Consider the following 18119-nt stretch of genomic DNA (forward strand, 5'->3'; position numbering starts at 1 on the left):
TTTCCTCTAATGCTAGCTTCTAATATTACAGTGGAACATTTTTTTAAAACTAAGAAGCCAACGTTGGTACATTACTATTAACTAAGCTCCAGATTTCATTGGATTTCACTAGTTTTTCCATTAATGTCAACATAAGTATTTTTAAAATAGCAGAAAAAGGGGATTTAATTTTACAGTGGTAATTTATGAACCATCAGAGTAATAGTCTTGAGAAAATTCTTGTTTATCAATATATCACCTCTATAAAGATTTTTTTCTTCACTAAATGATGCATGTGAAAATAAGTGACAATGAAAATAGTGACCAGGTAGTTCAAGCCTTTTAAGGCATTCAATTGAATAACCGAATTTCTGAAATGTGAATAAAAGTCACATTAAGATAAAATGTTAAACCTAAATGTCCATAGACAGATGAATGAGTAAAGAAGATGTGGCACGTATATACAATGGAATATTACTCAGCCATAAAAAAGGAACAAAATTGAATTATTTGTAATGAGGTGGATGGACCTAGAATCTGTCATACAGAGTGAAGTAAGTCAGAAAGAGAAAAACAAATACCATATGCTAACACATATATATGGAATCTAAAAAACGGTACTGATGAACCTAGTGGCAGGGCAGGAATAAAGATGCAAACATAGAGAACAGACTTGAGGACACAGGCGGGGAAAGGGAAGCTGGGATGAAGTGAGGGAGTAGCATTTACATACATACACTACCAAATGTAAAATGCATAGCTAGTGGGAAGCAGCTGCATAGCACAGGGAGCTCAGCTCAGTGCTTTGTGACCACCTAGAGGAGTGGGATAGGGAGGGTGGGAGGGAGGCTCAAGAGGGAGGGGATATGGGAATATATGTATACATGTAGCTGATTCACTTTGTTGTACAGCAGAAACTAACACAACGTTGTAAAGCATTTATACTGCAATAAAGATGCAAAAAATAATAATAAAACTGAATGTCAGAAAGCAAAAAAAAAAAGTTAAAGAAGTTAAATTTGCCATTCTCTCTAGCTATATAGGCATGATAGGATCACTAGAATATATTATTTCAAGATAATTTTGCTAATATTTGTATGTTAAAAAGAGCCAGGCTATAAACTGGTTTTTATTATAATTGTGTTTTTCCATCATATGTTTATTTTTCACACTGTAAGATGCTCTTGTTTGATGAGAGAGATGCAAGGTTTAAGGGGAGCAGAATCTCCCGTAAAACAGAATGCTATTGGTTTTGTTGTGCCTGATGAAGAAGAGGAACGGGTGGTCTGCATTGAATTCAATGGAGGGGAGGTTAATTCGAACACTCACCTCACTCCCAGTACCAGCTGCGGCCTCTGTACCTTGTTCATTTATTTCCACAAAAGACTTATGGAAAACTTTGGACAAAAATAAGTTTCTCTCCGTAGACATTCCTGAGAAATCTGCTTTGCTCGGGTTAAAGGCATCACTCATCCCCATACTGCTCAGGGTTGACTGGAGATCATACGTCTCTTCCAGCTTGAACTTGGGAAGATGCAGCTGCACGTCACTCAACTGCATCATGTCTGCGCTGGTCCACTCACTCAACTTCTCATAGGTGATGGCTTTTTCCAGCTACAGTTTGGAGCCAAGGAAGAAAGAGTCAGTAATTTCAAAGTGGAGTGAGAACTATTCGTTGAGTGAGACCTTTAGATATTACGTAAATGAATTATAGTCACTCCTATTACCAAAGGTAACAAAACACACACATTTGGAAATTCTTTGTTTATAATGAGATCCTCCACACATCCTTGACATAATCATTTTGCAGATTAATAGTTCTCAGGATATAGGTTTTCTAGATTAGACCTTGATCCGAATGGAAGTACTTCTATGATAATATGCAAGACATCAACTACACATGCAAATACATCAATATAAATATACGCTTAGGTGTTGTCAACACAAAAGCATATACTCTAGGACATGTTGTATGCCAGGGCACAAAAAAAAACTTTAGTTTTATTAACGTAGTAGACAATTCCTTGAAAACAAAATCTGAAATAAAATGTCTATAGTCTATAATCACGCCAATATGAAACTAGTGACTATAAACTATGAAAAGAAAAGGAAAGAAAAACAAAGAAAGGAAAATCCTCCAATCTTAAGAGTAATAACTTTTTTTTTTTTAATCTTTTGGCCGCGCTGCTTGGCATGTGGGATCTTAGCTCCCCGATCAGGGATCAAACCCACGCGCTCTACACTAGAAGCGCAGAGTCTTAACCACTGGACCACCAGGGAAGTCCCAAGAGTAATGACATTTTAAATAGTAGTTTTGAGGGTGCTTTTTCTCTTCTTTATATTTAAAATTTTTTAAACAATAAATATATATTATATACACATATGCGTACATATATATTATAAACAATGTTTGATTTTTTAAATAACGTTTGTTTCAAAGCACATGCTTTTGCTACTTTAAGAGTTTTCTAGATCCAAGTATTGCTATCAGTGACATATTTGTAAATTATGTGCAGTAAGTGACAATATCTTCAGGTCAGGAACCTGCACTTTTAAAAAGAAAGGCTTATCTTTTAAGGGTGTAACTCTAATAGTTTAGCATTCACACTTGGTCTTATTTCTACCATCCTCTCCAGTTTCACAAATTTTATGACACTATTTAGAAATCTTTCTACACACTAGTAGGGTGGTGGAAACATAAAGAATCTGGCACACGAGAAATTAGGCACAGTGTAAAGAACGACAGAACACTTATTGCATGAGAAACTAGTGTTCAGTTTAGACATGCGAATTGCTCAGAAATGTGGTCAGACCAAAGTCAGGCTTAAGAGAAGTTTAACAGATGAACAACTTAAATAATACTTGAAGATGCACTGATACAGACTATATCTCCTGAAGAGTGTTAACTTGATAAAAAGTGTTTTTTAAAAACTGTTTTAGAATCCATTTAATGTTTTTAAACATATGTCTAAGGCTAGATTAATGCAAGTGATTAAAAAATTAATTAGGTAAGTCCTACCAGAAGGAGAAGAAAGACCTATATTAACTGAAAGATTGTTATGATCAATCCGCACAGCTTTGTGACTGACAATAAATATCTCTGTCTGTTGTTTGTGTGGTTGTTTGTGTGACTACCCTATGCTAAAGGTGTCTATAGATTACTTAACGTTCCTGAGGGATAGTAATATCAACCTGACAAAGTTTTGTAAAGCTTAAATTATGTATAAATACAGTACCTAGGGCTCAAGGTACGTTGGTTGCCTTCCTCTGCAGAAATTAAAGAACTGGGAGATCATGTCTTTATGTTTTTCCCAGGAGGGATAAACACTAGAACCCTCTTCATGTCAGACAGACTGATGTCTTTTTTTAAAGTTTTTTTCCATACAAATAAATGTATATGCAAAACAGACACGGACTCACAGATATAGAAAACAAACTTGTTACCAAAGGGGAGAGGAAAGAAGGTAGGGATGAATAGACTGATCCCTTTACCTGATCCAGCCCACTGCTGTCTTCCGGCAGTAGTATGAGTAGGCTGAGGTCATGGCTCTCATAGAAGAGTTGAAGGCCTTTGGCTTGTGGCTTTTCTATGTAAAATACTTGAAGTTTTTCTTTCATGGACATCATTTGCACTGGTTTGCTTGTAGTCTGTAGAATATATGTAGCAAAATCACTAGGGAGGTGTTCCACCAAATCCTTAATTCTTTAGCATCATTGGTTCCCAGTAGTCTGGGACACTGGCAAAGCTAGTGATCCTCTGCTAAATGCTGAATAAAATTATTCAAACCTTGTTTTCTGGAAATATGTGTTCTACTGGATAACATCATCGATAAATGATGTGGGAGTTTCTTTCTCTGACACTGTTATGGCATCCTCTATAAATCATGGCAAGCTGGATTCTACCAAACACTTAGAAGAGTCTTATGCAAACTATGTAAATGCCAATGATTCAGAAACTGAGTAAGGTGCATTTCACACACAAACATTTGTGTTTTGTGTTTTTGTGTGCGGGTATTTTAGTATCATAAAACCAAAATTCACTAAGAGAATGAAAAGACAAGCAATAAACTAGGAGATAAGAGTTTCAAAACACATAATTGATAAAGGACCGGTATCCAAAATTTGAAAAGAACTCTTAAAACTCAACAATTATAAGGCAAAGAACCCAATTTTAAAAACAGGTGAAAGATCTGAACTGATACCTCACCAAAGGCAGAGGTACAGCATATGAAAAGATGTTCAATCTTATGTCCTTAGGGAATTGCAAATTAAAACAGTGAAGATACCACTACAGACCTAATAGAATGACTAAAAGTTCAGGACACTGGTAACATAAACTTCTAACGAGGGTGGAACTGACATTCTCTGCCAGTGAGAATGCAAAATGGAAGCCACATTGGATGACAGTAAGGTGGTTTCTTTAAAGCTAAATACAGTCTTACCATGTGATCCAGCAACTGTGCTCCTGGGTAATTACCAAAATGAGTTTAAAACGTGTCCACACAAAATCTTGCACACAAATGTTTATAGCAGCTTTAGTCATAATTGCTAAAAACTGGAAGCAACCAAAATGCCCTTCAGTAAGGTGAATGGATAAACAAACTGCTACATCCATACAATGGAATAGTATTCTGCAATAAAGTGAAATGATCTATCAAGCCACAAAAAGGCATGGAGGAACTTTCAATACATATCGCTAAGTGGAAGAAGACAGTCTGAAAAGGCTACATACTATGCAATTCTGATTATACGGCATTCTGAAAAAGGCAAAACTATAGAGACAGTAAAAAGATCAGTGGTTGCCAGGGATTTAGAGGGAGGGATGAAAGTTTGGAGCACAGGGCATTTTTAGGACAATGAAAGCATTCTGTAGGATACTGTAACGGTAGATACATGACATTATGAATTTTTAATAAAGCCAATTGTGAAACAAAAGCAAAACCCTGCAATTCAGACATTGTAGACGTATGTTATTTATCCATTCTATGTGGAGCTAAATGTCCATCACAAAATCCTACTGTTCTGCTAAGGTAGTGGCCATGTGACCAGGGCTGTTCATTCAGGATACTCTGTGATACAGTGATTGTCTCAAGGATAAGCGTATGAATGGCACCAACCAGAGTGCTGTTTGGGAGCGTTCTGTTAGAGCTAGCAGCCAAGACTTTGTCTATGGGCTGTGAAGCTAGAATATGGGGCTGTCATATTCCCTGGTCATATGGATAAATTCCATCTTTAGTATTAGAGAATGAAGGCAAAAAGGAGGGGTCAGGGGTGGGGCAGAGAAAATGGATTATGTTTGAGATTCAAAGATCCCACTCCCAGACTTCCCAGTTCTTCTTAGTTGCATAAGCTAATGCTAACACAATGCCCATTTTACTGGAGCTAGTTTGGAATGCTTTTCTATCACTTGCATCTGAAAACTCCTGGTGAATATATTAAGCCAAGTAACTATCCAGCTCATTTCTAGTTAGCTTATTGGGTTATATGTTCAGTTCCTTCCCCATCTTTACCCCACTGATTATCTGAAAACCGCCTATTGCACACCATCATATGGTTACAGCAGTGGGTCCTCAGCAGCACTGTTTATGTGGGATGATCCACCCCAGCACTAAAAAATGTTAACAATCTTTGGCCAATCAGTTCCTGTCCTAGGAATTTGGAATGAGACCTATCAGACTGGTCTGTAGAATGGAGGAGATGTGGGTAGCCACGTTCTGCCTTTGTGGACCGGGACGCAGAGGAAGTTAGACTTCAGTCTGAGAGAAGAATGATGGGAGAAACAGAGTTGGAAAGATAGAGAATGAATCCTGACAACATTTGAATCCTTGTTTCCACTCAAGTCCCAAGACCCGGCCACATTCCAGCCCTTAGGTGTATCTGTCAGCTTCCATTAGTCTCCCTTGTTGCTGAAGTAATCAAAAACAAGTGTGCTGTGCCCTAACACAGAAGGAAATGTTAACAAAAGAAATAAGATTTTAAAATTTTTAATTCTTTTTCTTATGGAAGGGTAAGAGTTTGGTATACGGTAGTACTGGCTTAATGGGACAAGAATAGAACTAGTAAGTGAAGAGTTTGGGGTTATGGTCCTGGTAACCTTCTAACTTAAGCATGGCTCTAGTCACTTAACCATGCTGCATTTCTAACCTGGGAAATAAATGTAATAACTACCTTACCTACTCTACCATAGTTGCAGCAAGGACTGAGTAATAAAATATGTGAATAGTCTATTTTCAGAGAAAAAATAATGAAAGGGGAATTTCCAGGTAGGATGGAACTGGGGTTTTTAGCACAGTCATCGAGCCATAGTTTACAGGAACATATAGTCAGAGAGAATAAATTTAAAATAGAATTCCCTTTGCAATGCCATGTAAAAATTCATACTGGTTATTAACAGGTTCCTACCTTGTTTATTCTGAAAGGCTTTTCTGTGGTATTTTGGGCCAAGAATTGATGTTCCCAAATTCCTTTAAAGTAAACGGCATTTACCAGAACCATTCTGGTTACAGAATCCACAGCACTATCAGGTAGGAGATTCAGGATTTTTCCTAAAAGAGCAAAAGGACAGATTTCAAATGATATAGTTACATCCTGGTGAAATGCCATACATAAAAATGATGATTACGAAATACCGTTAAATGATAACATTTTGTATCCACCAATGATCCAAGCCAGGAAGTTAGTATTGATAGAATATTATTAACTGATCCTATTTAAATTTCATCTGTTGTTCCAACAAAGTCCTTTTTTTCCTGGACCAGAAATCAATCCAAGAGCTCAAGTTGCATTTAGTTGTCATTTCCTTTTAGTCCCCTTTAGTCTTTTTCTTTCATTCCTCATTCATTCTTTGTCTTTCATGTTCCTCATTCATTCTTTGTCTTTCATGACCTTGATACTTTTGAAAAAATTTGTAGAATGCTCAATTCTCAGTTCAAGTTTGTCTGATGCTTCCTCAAGATAATATTTAGGTTATAAATTTTTGTGAGAATATTACTTTTGTGGGCTGAATTGTGTCATCCAAAAAGATATGTTAAATCCTAGCCTCCAGTCCCTGTGAATGTGTTCTTATTTCAAAATAGAGTCTTTGCAGATGCAGTCAAGTTAAAATGAAGTCATACTGGATTAGGGTGGGCTCTAATTCAATGACTGGTGTTCTTATAAGAGGAGAGAAATTTGGACACAGACACACAGAGTGTGAAAACACGGAGACATAGGAGAGACAAAGAAGAAAGTTATGTCTCAACAGAGGCAGAGATTGGAGAGATGTGTCTACAAGCCAAGGATTGCCAATAACCATCAGCAACTAGGAGACAGGCATGGAACGGTTTCTTCCCTGAAGCTTTCCAAGGGAGCAAGGCCCTGCTAACACCTTAACTTCAGACTTCCAGCTTCCAGAACTGTGAGAGAATATATTTCTATTGGTTTAAACCACACAGTTTGTGGTAATTTGTTATGGCAGCCCTAGGATTTATGGCATATTTCTATCATCACAGCAAGATCCGGACAGCTCTGTAATCTAGAGCAGCAGTTCCCAACATTTTTGGCACCAAGGACCGGTTTTGTGGAAGACAAATTTTCCACGGACCAGGGCTGGGAGTGTGGGGATGGGTGGGTGGGGGATGGTTCCGGCAGTAATGCGAGCGATGGGGAGCGATGGGCAGCGGCAGATGAAGCTCCGCGCGCCTGCCCACCGCTCACCTCCTGCTGTGCGTCCCGGTTCCTAACAGGCCCAGGCCAGGGGGTTGGGGACCCCTGATCTAGAGAGATGGATCCTGTCATGCTCCTTGAGTGTGTCAGCCTGTGCGGGGGAAGCACGGCAAGGATCCTGATGCAAACCGAGCTTATGCCGCGTCAGACAATGACTCTCCACTCAGCTCAGAAAGGCTTTGCTGGGGCGAAAGATAGCAGATGAATTGCTCCCGCCTTCCTGTCTGTAGGGTCCCCACCTGTCTTCCAGAGAACAGAGTGGGCCCTGGGGAGGAATTTGAGAGCTGAGAGTTAGTTCAGCTCCAGCACTATTCTTGCTCCTACTTCTACTACATTGAGTTTGTGTTGTATATTACAATGTGCTTTTGCTTATACAATCACGTTTGGTCCTCATGTGAAGTGGAACAGTGCAAGTAATTTCCTTCTGTAAATGCTAGCTAATCTGTAGTTCTCAAAACAGACTTACTTTTAGATGAATCCAAATCAGGCATAAGTTAAGGATAATGGTCACTCTTGCCTCACCATGGCTTCTGAGTCACTAGTCCAGTGAAAAAGGAACTGAGAATTTAGGGCTACCAACTTCCTCAATTGACTTCAGTAAACATTGCTCTGAATAGCTACCATGAGCAGGGCTGTTATCTGTTAGTGGTTCAAAGCAGAAACTCAAATAGGTTAGTATTACTGCGCTTGGGGTCCTTGAGTTTAGTGGGGGAGGCAGGGACTTCAACAGTTAATTTCAATAACAACGTGGTAAGTGTCAAGGTAAAGGTTCCCACAGGGGGCTTTTGGAGCAATGAGGAAGGCTCTCAGCTCAGCCTGGGAGCCAGGGGAGGACATTATGCCTGAGGGAACCCCTGAGATGTTATCCGGTGGCCATGAAGGGGCTGGGAGTGGCAGGGGAGGGGACCGTGTTTCGAATTGAAGGGACACGTGAGCAAATGCATGGGGTCATGAGGTATCACAGGGAGTTCCAGGGACTCTGTGTCACTTAGAATTCCTGAGTATCAACTTTGAGTCAGAGAATGACAAGAGTTGAAGTGGAGAGACAGACAAGACTTCACGGTCCTGTTGGACCGCCTGTCAGTTTAGGCAGCCTGTAAGACGTGGGGCACCATGATGGATTTTGAGCACGTGGTCCACTTGGTCGAATTCACATTTTAGGGAGGTCATTCTGATGGCTGAATGGAGGTTGCATTTGAGGGGAGCAAGATGAGAAACAGATTATTGCATTAACACAGATAAATGATGACAAAGCCGAGAGCAGAGGAGGAAGAGATTGGAAAGGAAAGATGAACTCAGAAACACACAGGAGGAGGCAAAGGAAAGGGGAGAATTTAGAGTATCTCTCAGACTTCTGATCTGGGCAAGTGTGTGGTAGCCACCCATCCACCGGGGTAGAGAATGAGTGCATGGAGAGGGCAAGGTGTGGATAAGCCGTTCTGAATATGACTTCAGTATGTCGAGTTTAAAGTATGTGGGACCCTCTGCAAGCATATCTGGCAGGAATATACAAATGAACTCTGAAGTTTGGGGGGAGGGGGATTACCTAAACGTTCCATGTTTGTTGCTGCAAAGCGAAGGCTTAATCATTAATATTCATTAGCGATTACACCTTTGGTATTTCTTTGTGAGATATAATGGACCATCAACAGACATATCGATTGAAAAGGCAGCGTGGAATATTGAAATGAGTTCAGACTTCAGAGCTAATCTGACTTAGATTTCAGTCCTATTTCTGAAGCTTTAAACTATCTGATCTTGGTAACAATTTCTCTAAAGCCTCAGCTTCCTCATTTCTAAAATAAGGATCAGAATAAAAAACTGCTAAATCACCTATGAGAATCCCTCTACTATTCCCTTTCTAGAAATAGAATGCTTAAATTTTAGGTAGCATGTGGCTACCCAGCTAAAAACTACATTTTAAAGACCTTTATTACAGCAAGTCTGGGCAACCGACTATCCCAGTTTGCCTAGGACTGAGACACCTTCAGATACTAAAGCCAGGAAAGTCCCAGGCAAACTAGGACAGGTTGGTCACCAGAGCATAAAATGTGCCGTGTATCCAAATTTGGGATATGAGTGGAACTGGTGTGTGAAAGTTTCAGGGCATCCCCTTAAAAGCAAAGAGGCTTTATTTTCCCTATTTCCTGCTGACTGTAAAACCGACAAATGTAAGAATCATCTTAGACAAATATAAAAGCCATGTCTTGAGGATGGCAGAGCTAACCCACTAGTCTGGGTCTCTGGATGGCTTCATGGAACAGAATGCTTATCTACCTTGTGACTATTAGGTCAGAGGTAAACTTCTATCTTATTATTAAGTTATTGTATTTTGGGTCTCTTTGTTACAAGAGCTCAGCCCATACTCTAAGCTAATATATGACCTATTTTGAAAATTACTTAAGATTATATAGTACATTTACTGCCACATTTTAATTGTTCATCAGCAGCTATTTTTCTTTAGAAACCGCAAGTGCAGCAGTATTCCAAAATTCCTTTTTTGCATTTTTCTGCCTTTTAATCCCGGGAGTCCTCCTTGGAATTAGTGGAATCTGATCATTTTCCTGTCTACTTGGTAAAATGGTTGTCTTATCTGTTTTAGATAAGATTTATTGCCAAAGCTATAAATCAAAAATTATGGGCATGAATAAAACAAATGTTTTGAATATTTAGAATGTGTCCACAGTTCTATTTAAGAAATGCCTATACTTACACATAACACAAATTCAAAAGAATAAAGTGATACTTGGAGAAAGCACACCGCTGTGTACCTTGGAGAAGGCTTACCTTCAGTCTGGCTTTCAACCCAAGAGTTGATCTCCTTTCTGATCTGGTCAGAGGCTTCCGCAAAGTTCACAGACTGTGGCTCTGCACCAAAGTATGTTTTCATGTCTTGTATATATTTCTGGAAGATATAGGTAAAATCTCCTTTTGTAGAATTTTTCCAGAATCGATAAACAAGTCTATTTAGATTATCGAAAAAAAACCCCAACAAACCCAGCTAGATGGACAATTGCAAACTCCCACAGCATTGCTCCCCTCAATCTTTCCACACTCCAGCTTTGGTTAAAAACTAAACACAGCCCTGTGTAAACTTAGCTGGGCACGGACTAGCCATGCAGAGCTGCAGGTATGGAAGGAAGGCCCATCTCCCACAGCTCTGGAGCCTCCACATCTTCGTCTGTTTTTATTCGTCCTTGGGAAATGGGGCTGGGATGAAAAGGAGGACCATTCTAGGAATCCCAGGAGCGACTCCAGCCAAGGAGTACTGGGAGTTGTACTTGGCTTTCTGTGGCAGAGATGGAGCCAGATTGAGAACCCTGGGTCTGGCAGCTGCCGGCTGTGGACTCTAAACACCCAAGAGCCTGGGGAGGGAAGCCTGGGCTTCTGAGGGAAACTATGGGCTGCCATGAAAACCCATTTCCGAGACCGGTCAAAGGTTTCGTCAGGTATTCTAAGGGAAAAAGCAGGCTTCTTCCTTCGGGCTGTGGACGCTCCCATCAGTGGCCATCATCCTAAATGGGCTATAACCGAGGTTGCTGCTTAGGAGGGCATCTGCCTTGAAACATAATTTATTCCCCAGGACAGCTGTGGCATTCCTTCAGTTTATTACTTTATGGAGGAACTGTGTGCAGTTAAAAAGTGTTGAGTTAATTCAGCTTCCAGGCAGTGGTTTGGAGATTATGAAGTCTACGTTCTGTACAATTTATAATCCAGTAAAAAGAAAACGTAAACATTCTCGAGGTACCTATTCCTTGTCTTGACTCATGGGTTCTGATCAACCTCTCTGTGCACAGCTAGGGCTTGTGGATATTTTAAAAGACGTACCATTTTGTATCTCTGTGTGCTTCTCTTGACCAAGTGCCCACCCAGCTCAATCATCTCTCCTCCTTATGAATCAAACCTGAGTGCATGAGACTACCGGTAATAAAGATGCCTTTAAGACTTCACTTGGCTGCTTTTTTGCCTTTAGTAATAGCAAAGCCCAAGTTCTGAGCTCCCCGGAATTCACTGGGTATGGGCAGGGATAACACTGCTTGAAATCACAAGATAGCTTGACTTTTCCTGTTGCTATCCCTCTCTCTATTCAATTTCCTTACTCCTTACCCACTGGGCACCTGGGTCCTCTGGCTTTCTTCTGAAGTGTGCCAAAGGATGTGATGGGCAAACATGAAAGAAGTAAATTCTTGGCTTGGTTTGGAGTTGACCCCTCTGAGGAGCCCTTGCATCTGAACTGAGGATGAAGTCATGGTCTGCACTGTGGGTGTCTCAACCATCAGAGCAGAAGAGAAGCTGATTCAATTCCATGTTAAGAATCTTTCTTATAGTGTCTGAAGTCAAGATGTGAAGTGACTTACCTGATCCCAAAGTCAACTTTGCTCTTGAGGACACAGTCTCCTGCCACACCCCTATGATCACGCCACCCTCTGCTCCTTCAGACTCACCATATCGAGTTATTTTATATCTTTTGCTCTGTTTCCCATGAAACAAATGTTGGCCCAGGGATTATATAAACCACATTTCTATGAGCCTTCATGGGTTGTTCCTGGGGTGTACCCCTTTATTCTGGGCATAAAGATCTGATCACCAGATTTGGTTTGAAATATGTTATTGGCTTTACAACTTGACACATTGGTCAGGCTAAATGATTGTTTATCAGAAATGCTGACCACATACTCCATATACATTAAGATTGTCCCTGGGATCCCTGGAGAAAAGCACAAAGAGTTTATTGATTGATCTCATGTGACTCTTTCCCATCAGCTTGAAATAAGATGTTTGCACTTACATTGTGAAATGGATAAGTTTTCTCCCCATAGATCCTGTTGGCTGTTTTAAGTATGCAAGCATTGCTGGGATTGTTGATTTCTGAGATAAGTGTCTGGAAATTAGAGTGTATTTCTTCAACCTTGCCTACGTTGAATTCCTTTAAAAGAAAATAAATTGGTCAAATAAAAATGTTGAACAAGAACTAAGTGTATACAAACAACTTAGAGTAAATGAAATGATTTAATGTTTACAAACAAAGGCTGAAATCTATTGTATGGTAGATAAAAAAATGTTCTCTTTAGTATTATTAGTGCAGGAATGTAATAACTGTTGGGACATCATTTTCTTCACACTTAGTCTGCAAAAGTAAGAACAATGTTGAAAGTAGAGTAGTTTTGAAGGGGAAGGAAAGGAAGAGATAAGGGGAAAGAATATTACCCTTACAAAAAGTGTAGACATTCTGCACTCTAAAAAATTTCCCATAATTTTAACATATATTTTAAAGAAAAGTTACCTATTAAAGGTTGCTTAATTTAGCCACTAAAATACATGTGCCAAAAATGCTTTCTCCTTAATTATCAAATAGATATTGAAATATAAGACATACCATTTTCTTTTTCTTTTCAAAACTGTCAGGACAAGATTTGCTGTCCTGGTCTCTGCTAAAGTGAAGAACCTGTAATTTCAATAAAAAGGCAATACGTGAGTGCACTTTGCAGAGATGTAATCATATGGAATACACATCAGCAACTACAAGCCATTTGTTCCTATAGATACAAAACATATAATTAATGAACCAAGGGAGCTCTGATTTGACTTAAATGGTGTGTTACCTGACCTAATGAGAGTAAGTCAAGAGCTGCTTTTAAATAAATTTTTAAGTTGAATTTAAGTTGCTAGTCTCTTTATTTTAATACTTTTTGTAGGACGTTGAGGATAATGTTGGGAATAGCCTTAGAGGTAAAATTCTCATGTTTTCCGAGTTTCATTTTTATCTATGATTGTTTTGAAAAGAAGCCTAGGTATTCAACTGAGACCATCACTTAGATAATTTAAGCAAATGCCACCATTGCCCCAGTTATCTGGAAAATTCAGGAATTTTAGTTGTTTTTTCTACTTAAGCGCTTCAGTTTTCACTGCCTACCACCATCTGACATACGGAGATAGAGTCATTGTCTTCACCCCAGCAATTCATGTGAAAGGTCACAGGAAGGATGTGGACATTGTGTTTCCCCTGAGAAAACAAAGTGATAATTCCATCTCCTGCATGCATCCTGGACCCAGCTTACAGAAAGAAATAAAGTCTATTTTACCAAAGTTTGTGCTGACACATGGTGACAGACAGGAACCACTTGCCATAGGGAAAAAAGGGGGAGGTGCCTAAGCAACCCATTCGTCTCAATTGCAAACTGAAGCTGTTAATATTCAAGTGACATTGAAATAAAACAAGGGTAAGCAACACCCAGCAATATGTTTGTATGGAGTGGAAGCAAATTGGCATTTATCTAAGATTAAGTCTATCACATTCATAGTTAAACCTTTTAATAATGAGCCAATTATTAACTAGCTGTGAACCAGGATTTTTCTGTGAACCAAGATTTTGTTGTTGCTATTTTTAAACCACACAATATCTTGTAAATTACGAGCATAAGGGGGATATCCTAGACCCAAACTGACAGAATATGTTTCTGCCTGTCTCATTCAGAACTGCTGGCTGTGCCCATTTCCATACTTGTCACAGAGGCCAGCCTCTTGGGTGGAAATTTTGTCACTTGGCCTTTCAATCGTTGTATGATTTAGAGCTGAATTTACTCTCTTCTATTTTTATTTTTACTTAAAACACACACATATATTTATATGTTTACACATGCATAGATACAGATACACATATATATGGCTATTTGATTATATATTTTGCTATGTAAGGCTACACACATACACATACACCCGCTATGATCTGAGGATGCTTACATCAAATTGATAATTGCTTATACAATAATCCTGTTTTGCTATTTTAATGCTCTTAATGGGCTCTTTAGATTCATCTAGACAACCAGGGACCAAACAAAGTAACAACCAAACAAAGCATGAGGAACAGGATTCACTTGATTTTTCTATTTTTTTCTTCAAGAAAATCTTTCTGAGATTAGAAAGATGATGACTAATTCTATTATTTAAAGTATGAGCCATTACTTTCTTGAAATATTCTAATAATCAAAACAAAATTGTTTTTGGTGTTGAACCAAAGTCGGTAACCTTATCATCTCTCCATTTGATTTTGCCAGAGAACACAGGTTCTTAAACGGTATTCCTAGAAAGAGTTTTCAAAATGATTCACTTTCTCAGACTTCTTTTTATGGTCTAGAAAATTTATTTAAGTGTGTCTTTTATTTTGGAGGACGTGGTTGTAAAACGTGGGCTATTTGGATTTCAGGAGAGAAGTGAACAAAAGACAAGAAAAGCATTTCATTTTAAGGCAACAGAGGATGGTTGACCTTTCTCACTCACCCGGGACATTTGGGCTGCAGTGGTGCCTTTGGTGCCCAAATACACCATGGCCAAGGAGGTTGAGATGCCCCAGGGAGAAAAAAAGATATTTTTACCCTCAGCAGATTCAGCTAGCTTTTTGCTAAGCTCCAGAGCAAATTGGTTGACAGATTTTGCTAGAGAGTCCATTGGGAAAATCTAAGAAAAATAACGCAGAGTTAGAGAACATGTTAATAATCCTTTCCATTTATTTAACTTTTGTAAATGGATTTGTTGGCTTACATAATTATCTTTTTTAATTACCCTTCATTGAAATGACAAAAGAATGTATTATTCAATCTGATTATATATATCTGATTATATATATATATATATACACACACACTCATAAGAGCTGAATAAACTTTAGAAAGATTCCACTCCAACATTATTTTAAATATTTTAAAAATGAAGTCCAGAGAGTTTAAGAGAATTGGCTCAAATTTCAGAGTTAGTTCACATGAGAGAACAATTGGATTCTGGTCAGTTAGCGGCTCCCTGTTGAAAATGCCAGGATATAAATGGCACAGGAATCAGCCCAGTGCCTCTTATCAACACACCACATGCCTACTGACTTTACCCAGTAAATGAGGAGTAATTATACCCCTTTTCAACTTTGTACTTTTTCTCACTTATCTTTCATCCATATTTTTATACTTTTTAACCTTGTTTATTCCTTCACACCTTGATATATGATATCCTGGTTCCTTTATCCTCCTTTATTCTCTTGAAATCCAACTCTGCTCCAGATCTTCTTTTCCTTTGGAAGCTTTTTCTGAACTTTGGGGTTCACAGGAGCATGTCTTCCACCAAAGACCCATAAAATAGCTTTTGCCACCTGCTTGGAGCTTATCATACTGCTGGTTCTGTTTTCATAGATTTATATCTTTTCAACTCTAGGATAAGTTCCTTGAGAGCAAAATTTTCTTACTCAGCTTTGCGCATCCAATAACACCCACCTCAGGACTTTGCACAAAATGAAAACTTACAAATACTTGTTTATTTCTTGTTTAGAGTGTTTATAGTTTGGGCTCTAGCCACCATTTTTTATCTATTTAAACATGAAATCTTTCACAGTTTAGTGGAAATGCTTATAGAGAAGTAGAGAACTCAAGACTTGCTTGCCTGTATTCTCACTCACGTGAGACCCTCTGAAACCAATCTTAATGAACAAAGGAACTCAAGCTTTCTCATTTTTAAAAATATTATATTCAACTTCTAAATTTCACGTCTAATTACCCTGATATTTTCATTTTAGTCTTTTTAGACTGGGTCTCTATCAAAGAAATAGTGAGTTCAATCTATTGTCATTTTATAGCCAAATAATTTCTCAAGCTGATTAAATGATTAAAAATAAACCAAATTCCTAAGCCTAGAAACTCCCATTAGTGCCAATGTTGTATAGAACTTGGTCTTGCACTGATATCACCTGGCCCTCAGAGAAACCTAGAATGAGAACTTTAGAAAGGTCAGAAGATCTCTCTAGTTCAATGGTTGAATCAAGGGAGAGGCATGTGTAGGCAAAGTTTTGGTTTCATCATGACTTGGCTTAACAGTGATACTGTTGAAATCCCTCCTAGTCATAGGCTTACAATTAACCAAACAGCTTCCCAGCCTCTAAATCATCCCTAGTCATAGCTCCCACCTATTTCAGAAGCTGATGATAATCCTAGGCTAACATTATTTTATTAAAGAAGAAAAACAAGAACCTCTAGTCTTGTAGCAATTCTACACCCTCATAAAATGTTCGAAACTTGTGTGTAAGTATTTCCCTTGACAGATCCAATGCTGTCTTGGAAATAACCTCCCTATTTTCTTTACAGCTATATTCATCCAAATGATGCTTTGTTTACTGCCTGTATATTAAGCTTTATCTTTTAAGAACTCATGAATTCTTTCACATGGAAAATGCTTGGCTCCATGGCCAAAGCATAATCACTATGTAGGGAGGAGAGGAGAAACTACTATTTTAAGGCCGAGGATTTTTATCTTTCTACTTATGATTTACGGTTATTCTAAAGTTTAGTTACTTGTAACAAATCCCTGAAAACAATAATTCTCTCTAATGAAAAAGCTAATTTCTTGTGGAAAGTTAATATCCAGGTATCTTCGACTACATTAATTCTCTCATTAATATCATCATCAATATATCAGGTGTAGCCCAGAACATACAAGAAAAATAATTCCTGCCTTTAAAAAAAAAGTATAGAAGTGCTAAGTCAGCCAGTGCTGGGCAAAATTATCCTGGCAGTGAAAAGTGCTTTCTGAAAGATGCAGAATTTGGGGATGAGATTCTACATGAAATAATTTATCCATACAAGGGTTCGACAGTGATCTTTTCAGAAAAGACTATAAATGTCTAGATCAGAAGTCAACTATGCCCTTTTCAGAATGAACGGCTCTTTTGCAATTTTCAGAAGGTATATGGAGATATCAGTTTACATACATATAAATATACATACATATGTAAAATATGTAAAATCTCAATCTGTAAAGGGGCTTAGCTAAAGAAATATGAAAATAAGAAAAGGGTAGTATCACTCATCAATATGTCTCATCAAAGATACACATACTCTTCGCAAATCAGAGTTGGAAAGAACCTTGGAATCCCTCTAATCAAATTGCTTCATTTTATCTGCTAGGAAACTGAGGCCCAGAGAGGTTAAATGTGCTGACTAACATGCACAGCTAACTAACAGCAGAGCTATCGTTGCAGTCCCATTCTCTGGACTCTAAATACAAATGCTTTTGTCATTATATCTTACTGTCTTTAAGGTTTTACGGTAAAAGGGAGGGATTGGGTGACGAAAGAGGACGAACAGGAGGAGGAAGAAAAGAGGGATGATGGTGAGCTGGAGGAGGGAGAGGGAAGGGTTCTCTTCCCCTTTTCCATTAGAGGACATCCAAGGCCTCCTGACTTTCCGATGATACTGAGGATATTGCCTACTTGGTGGAGTTGTGCGTATCAGAAAATGACCCCACGAATCCGCAGCACTTCTACATTTACCTAAAGCCACTTCTGAGGGAATTAATAGTCTAGGAGGGTTCATGATGAGCATGGAGTGTAAGGTTAGTGACTTAGATTATTCCACGAAAGAGAAGAAAGCTAAGGGCCCGTGGAATGGTAGCCAAGACATGAA

At 38.6% G+C, this 18119-nt stretch overlaps 1 protein-coding gene across 1 annotated transcript; it reads right to left on the bottom strand.

Annotated features, from left to right (window-relative positions):
* Positions 1–1188: 1188 nt before the first annotated feature.
* On the bottom strand, positions 1189–15129 carry SERPINB10 (serpin family B member 10). The gene is made up of 7 exons (XM_061170517.1): positions 14962–15129; positions 13061–13129; positions 12473–12610; positions 10471–10588; positions 6382–6524; positions 3472–3627; positions 1189–1593 (listed from the first exon to the last, which is right to left on the bottom strand). Exons 1-7 carry the CDS (start codon positions 15127–15129, stop codon positions 1189–1191), a joined length of 1197 nt encoding a protein of 398 aa, XP_061026500.1.
* Positions 15130–18119: the final 2990 nt, after the last annotated feature.

This window comes from Eubalaena glacialis, chromosome 15 (genome assembly GCF_028564815.1).
Source record: "Eubalaena glacialis isolate mEubGla1 chromosome 15, mEubGla1.1.hap2.+ XY, whole genome shotgun sequence".
Taxonomy (NCBI): domain Eukaryota; kingdom Metazoa; phylum Chordata; class Mammalia; order Artiodactyla; family Balaenidae; genus Eubalaena; species Eubalaena glacialis.

Excerpts from the sequence above, each read along its gene's own strand:
- SERPINB10 (XM_061170517.1), bottom strand. The coding sequence starts at position 15,129 with ATGGACTCTCTAGCAAAATCTGTCAACCAATTTGCTCTGGAGCTTAGC. Across the intron at positions 13,130-14,961 it reads CTGCAGCCCAAATGTCCCGG|GTTCTTCACTTTAGCAGAGA; the intron begins GTGAGTGAGAAA and ends TTGAAATTACAG. Across the intron at positions 12,611-13,060 it reads TTGAAAAGAAAAAGAAAATG|GAATTCAACGTAGGCAAGGT; the intron begins GTATGTCTTATA and ends TTTCTTTTAAAG.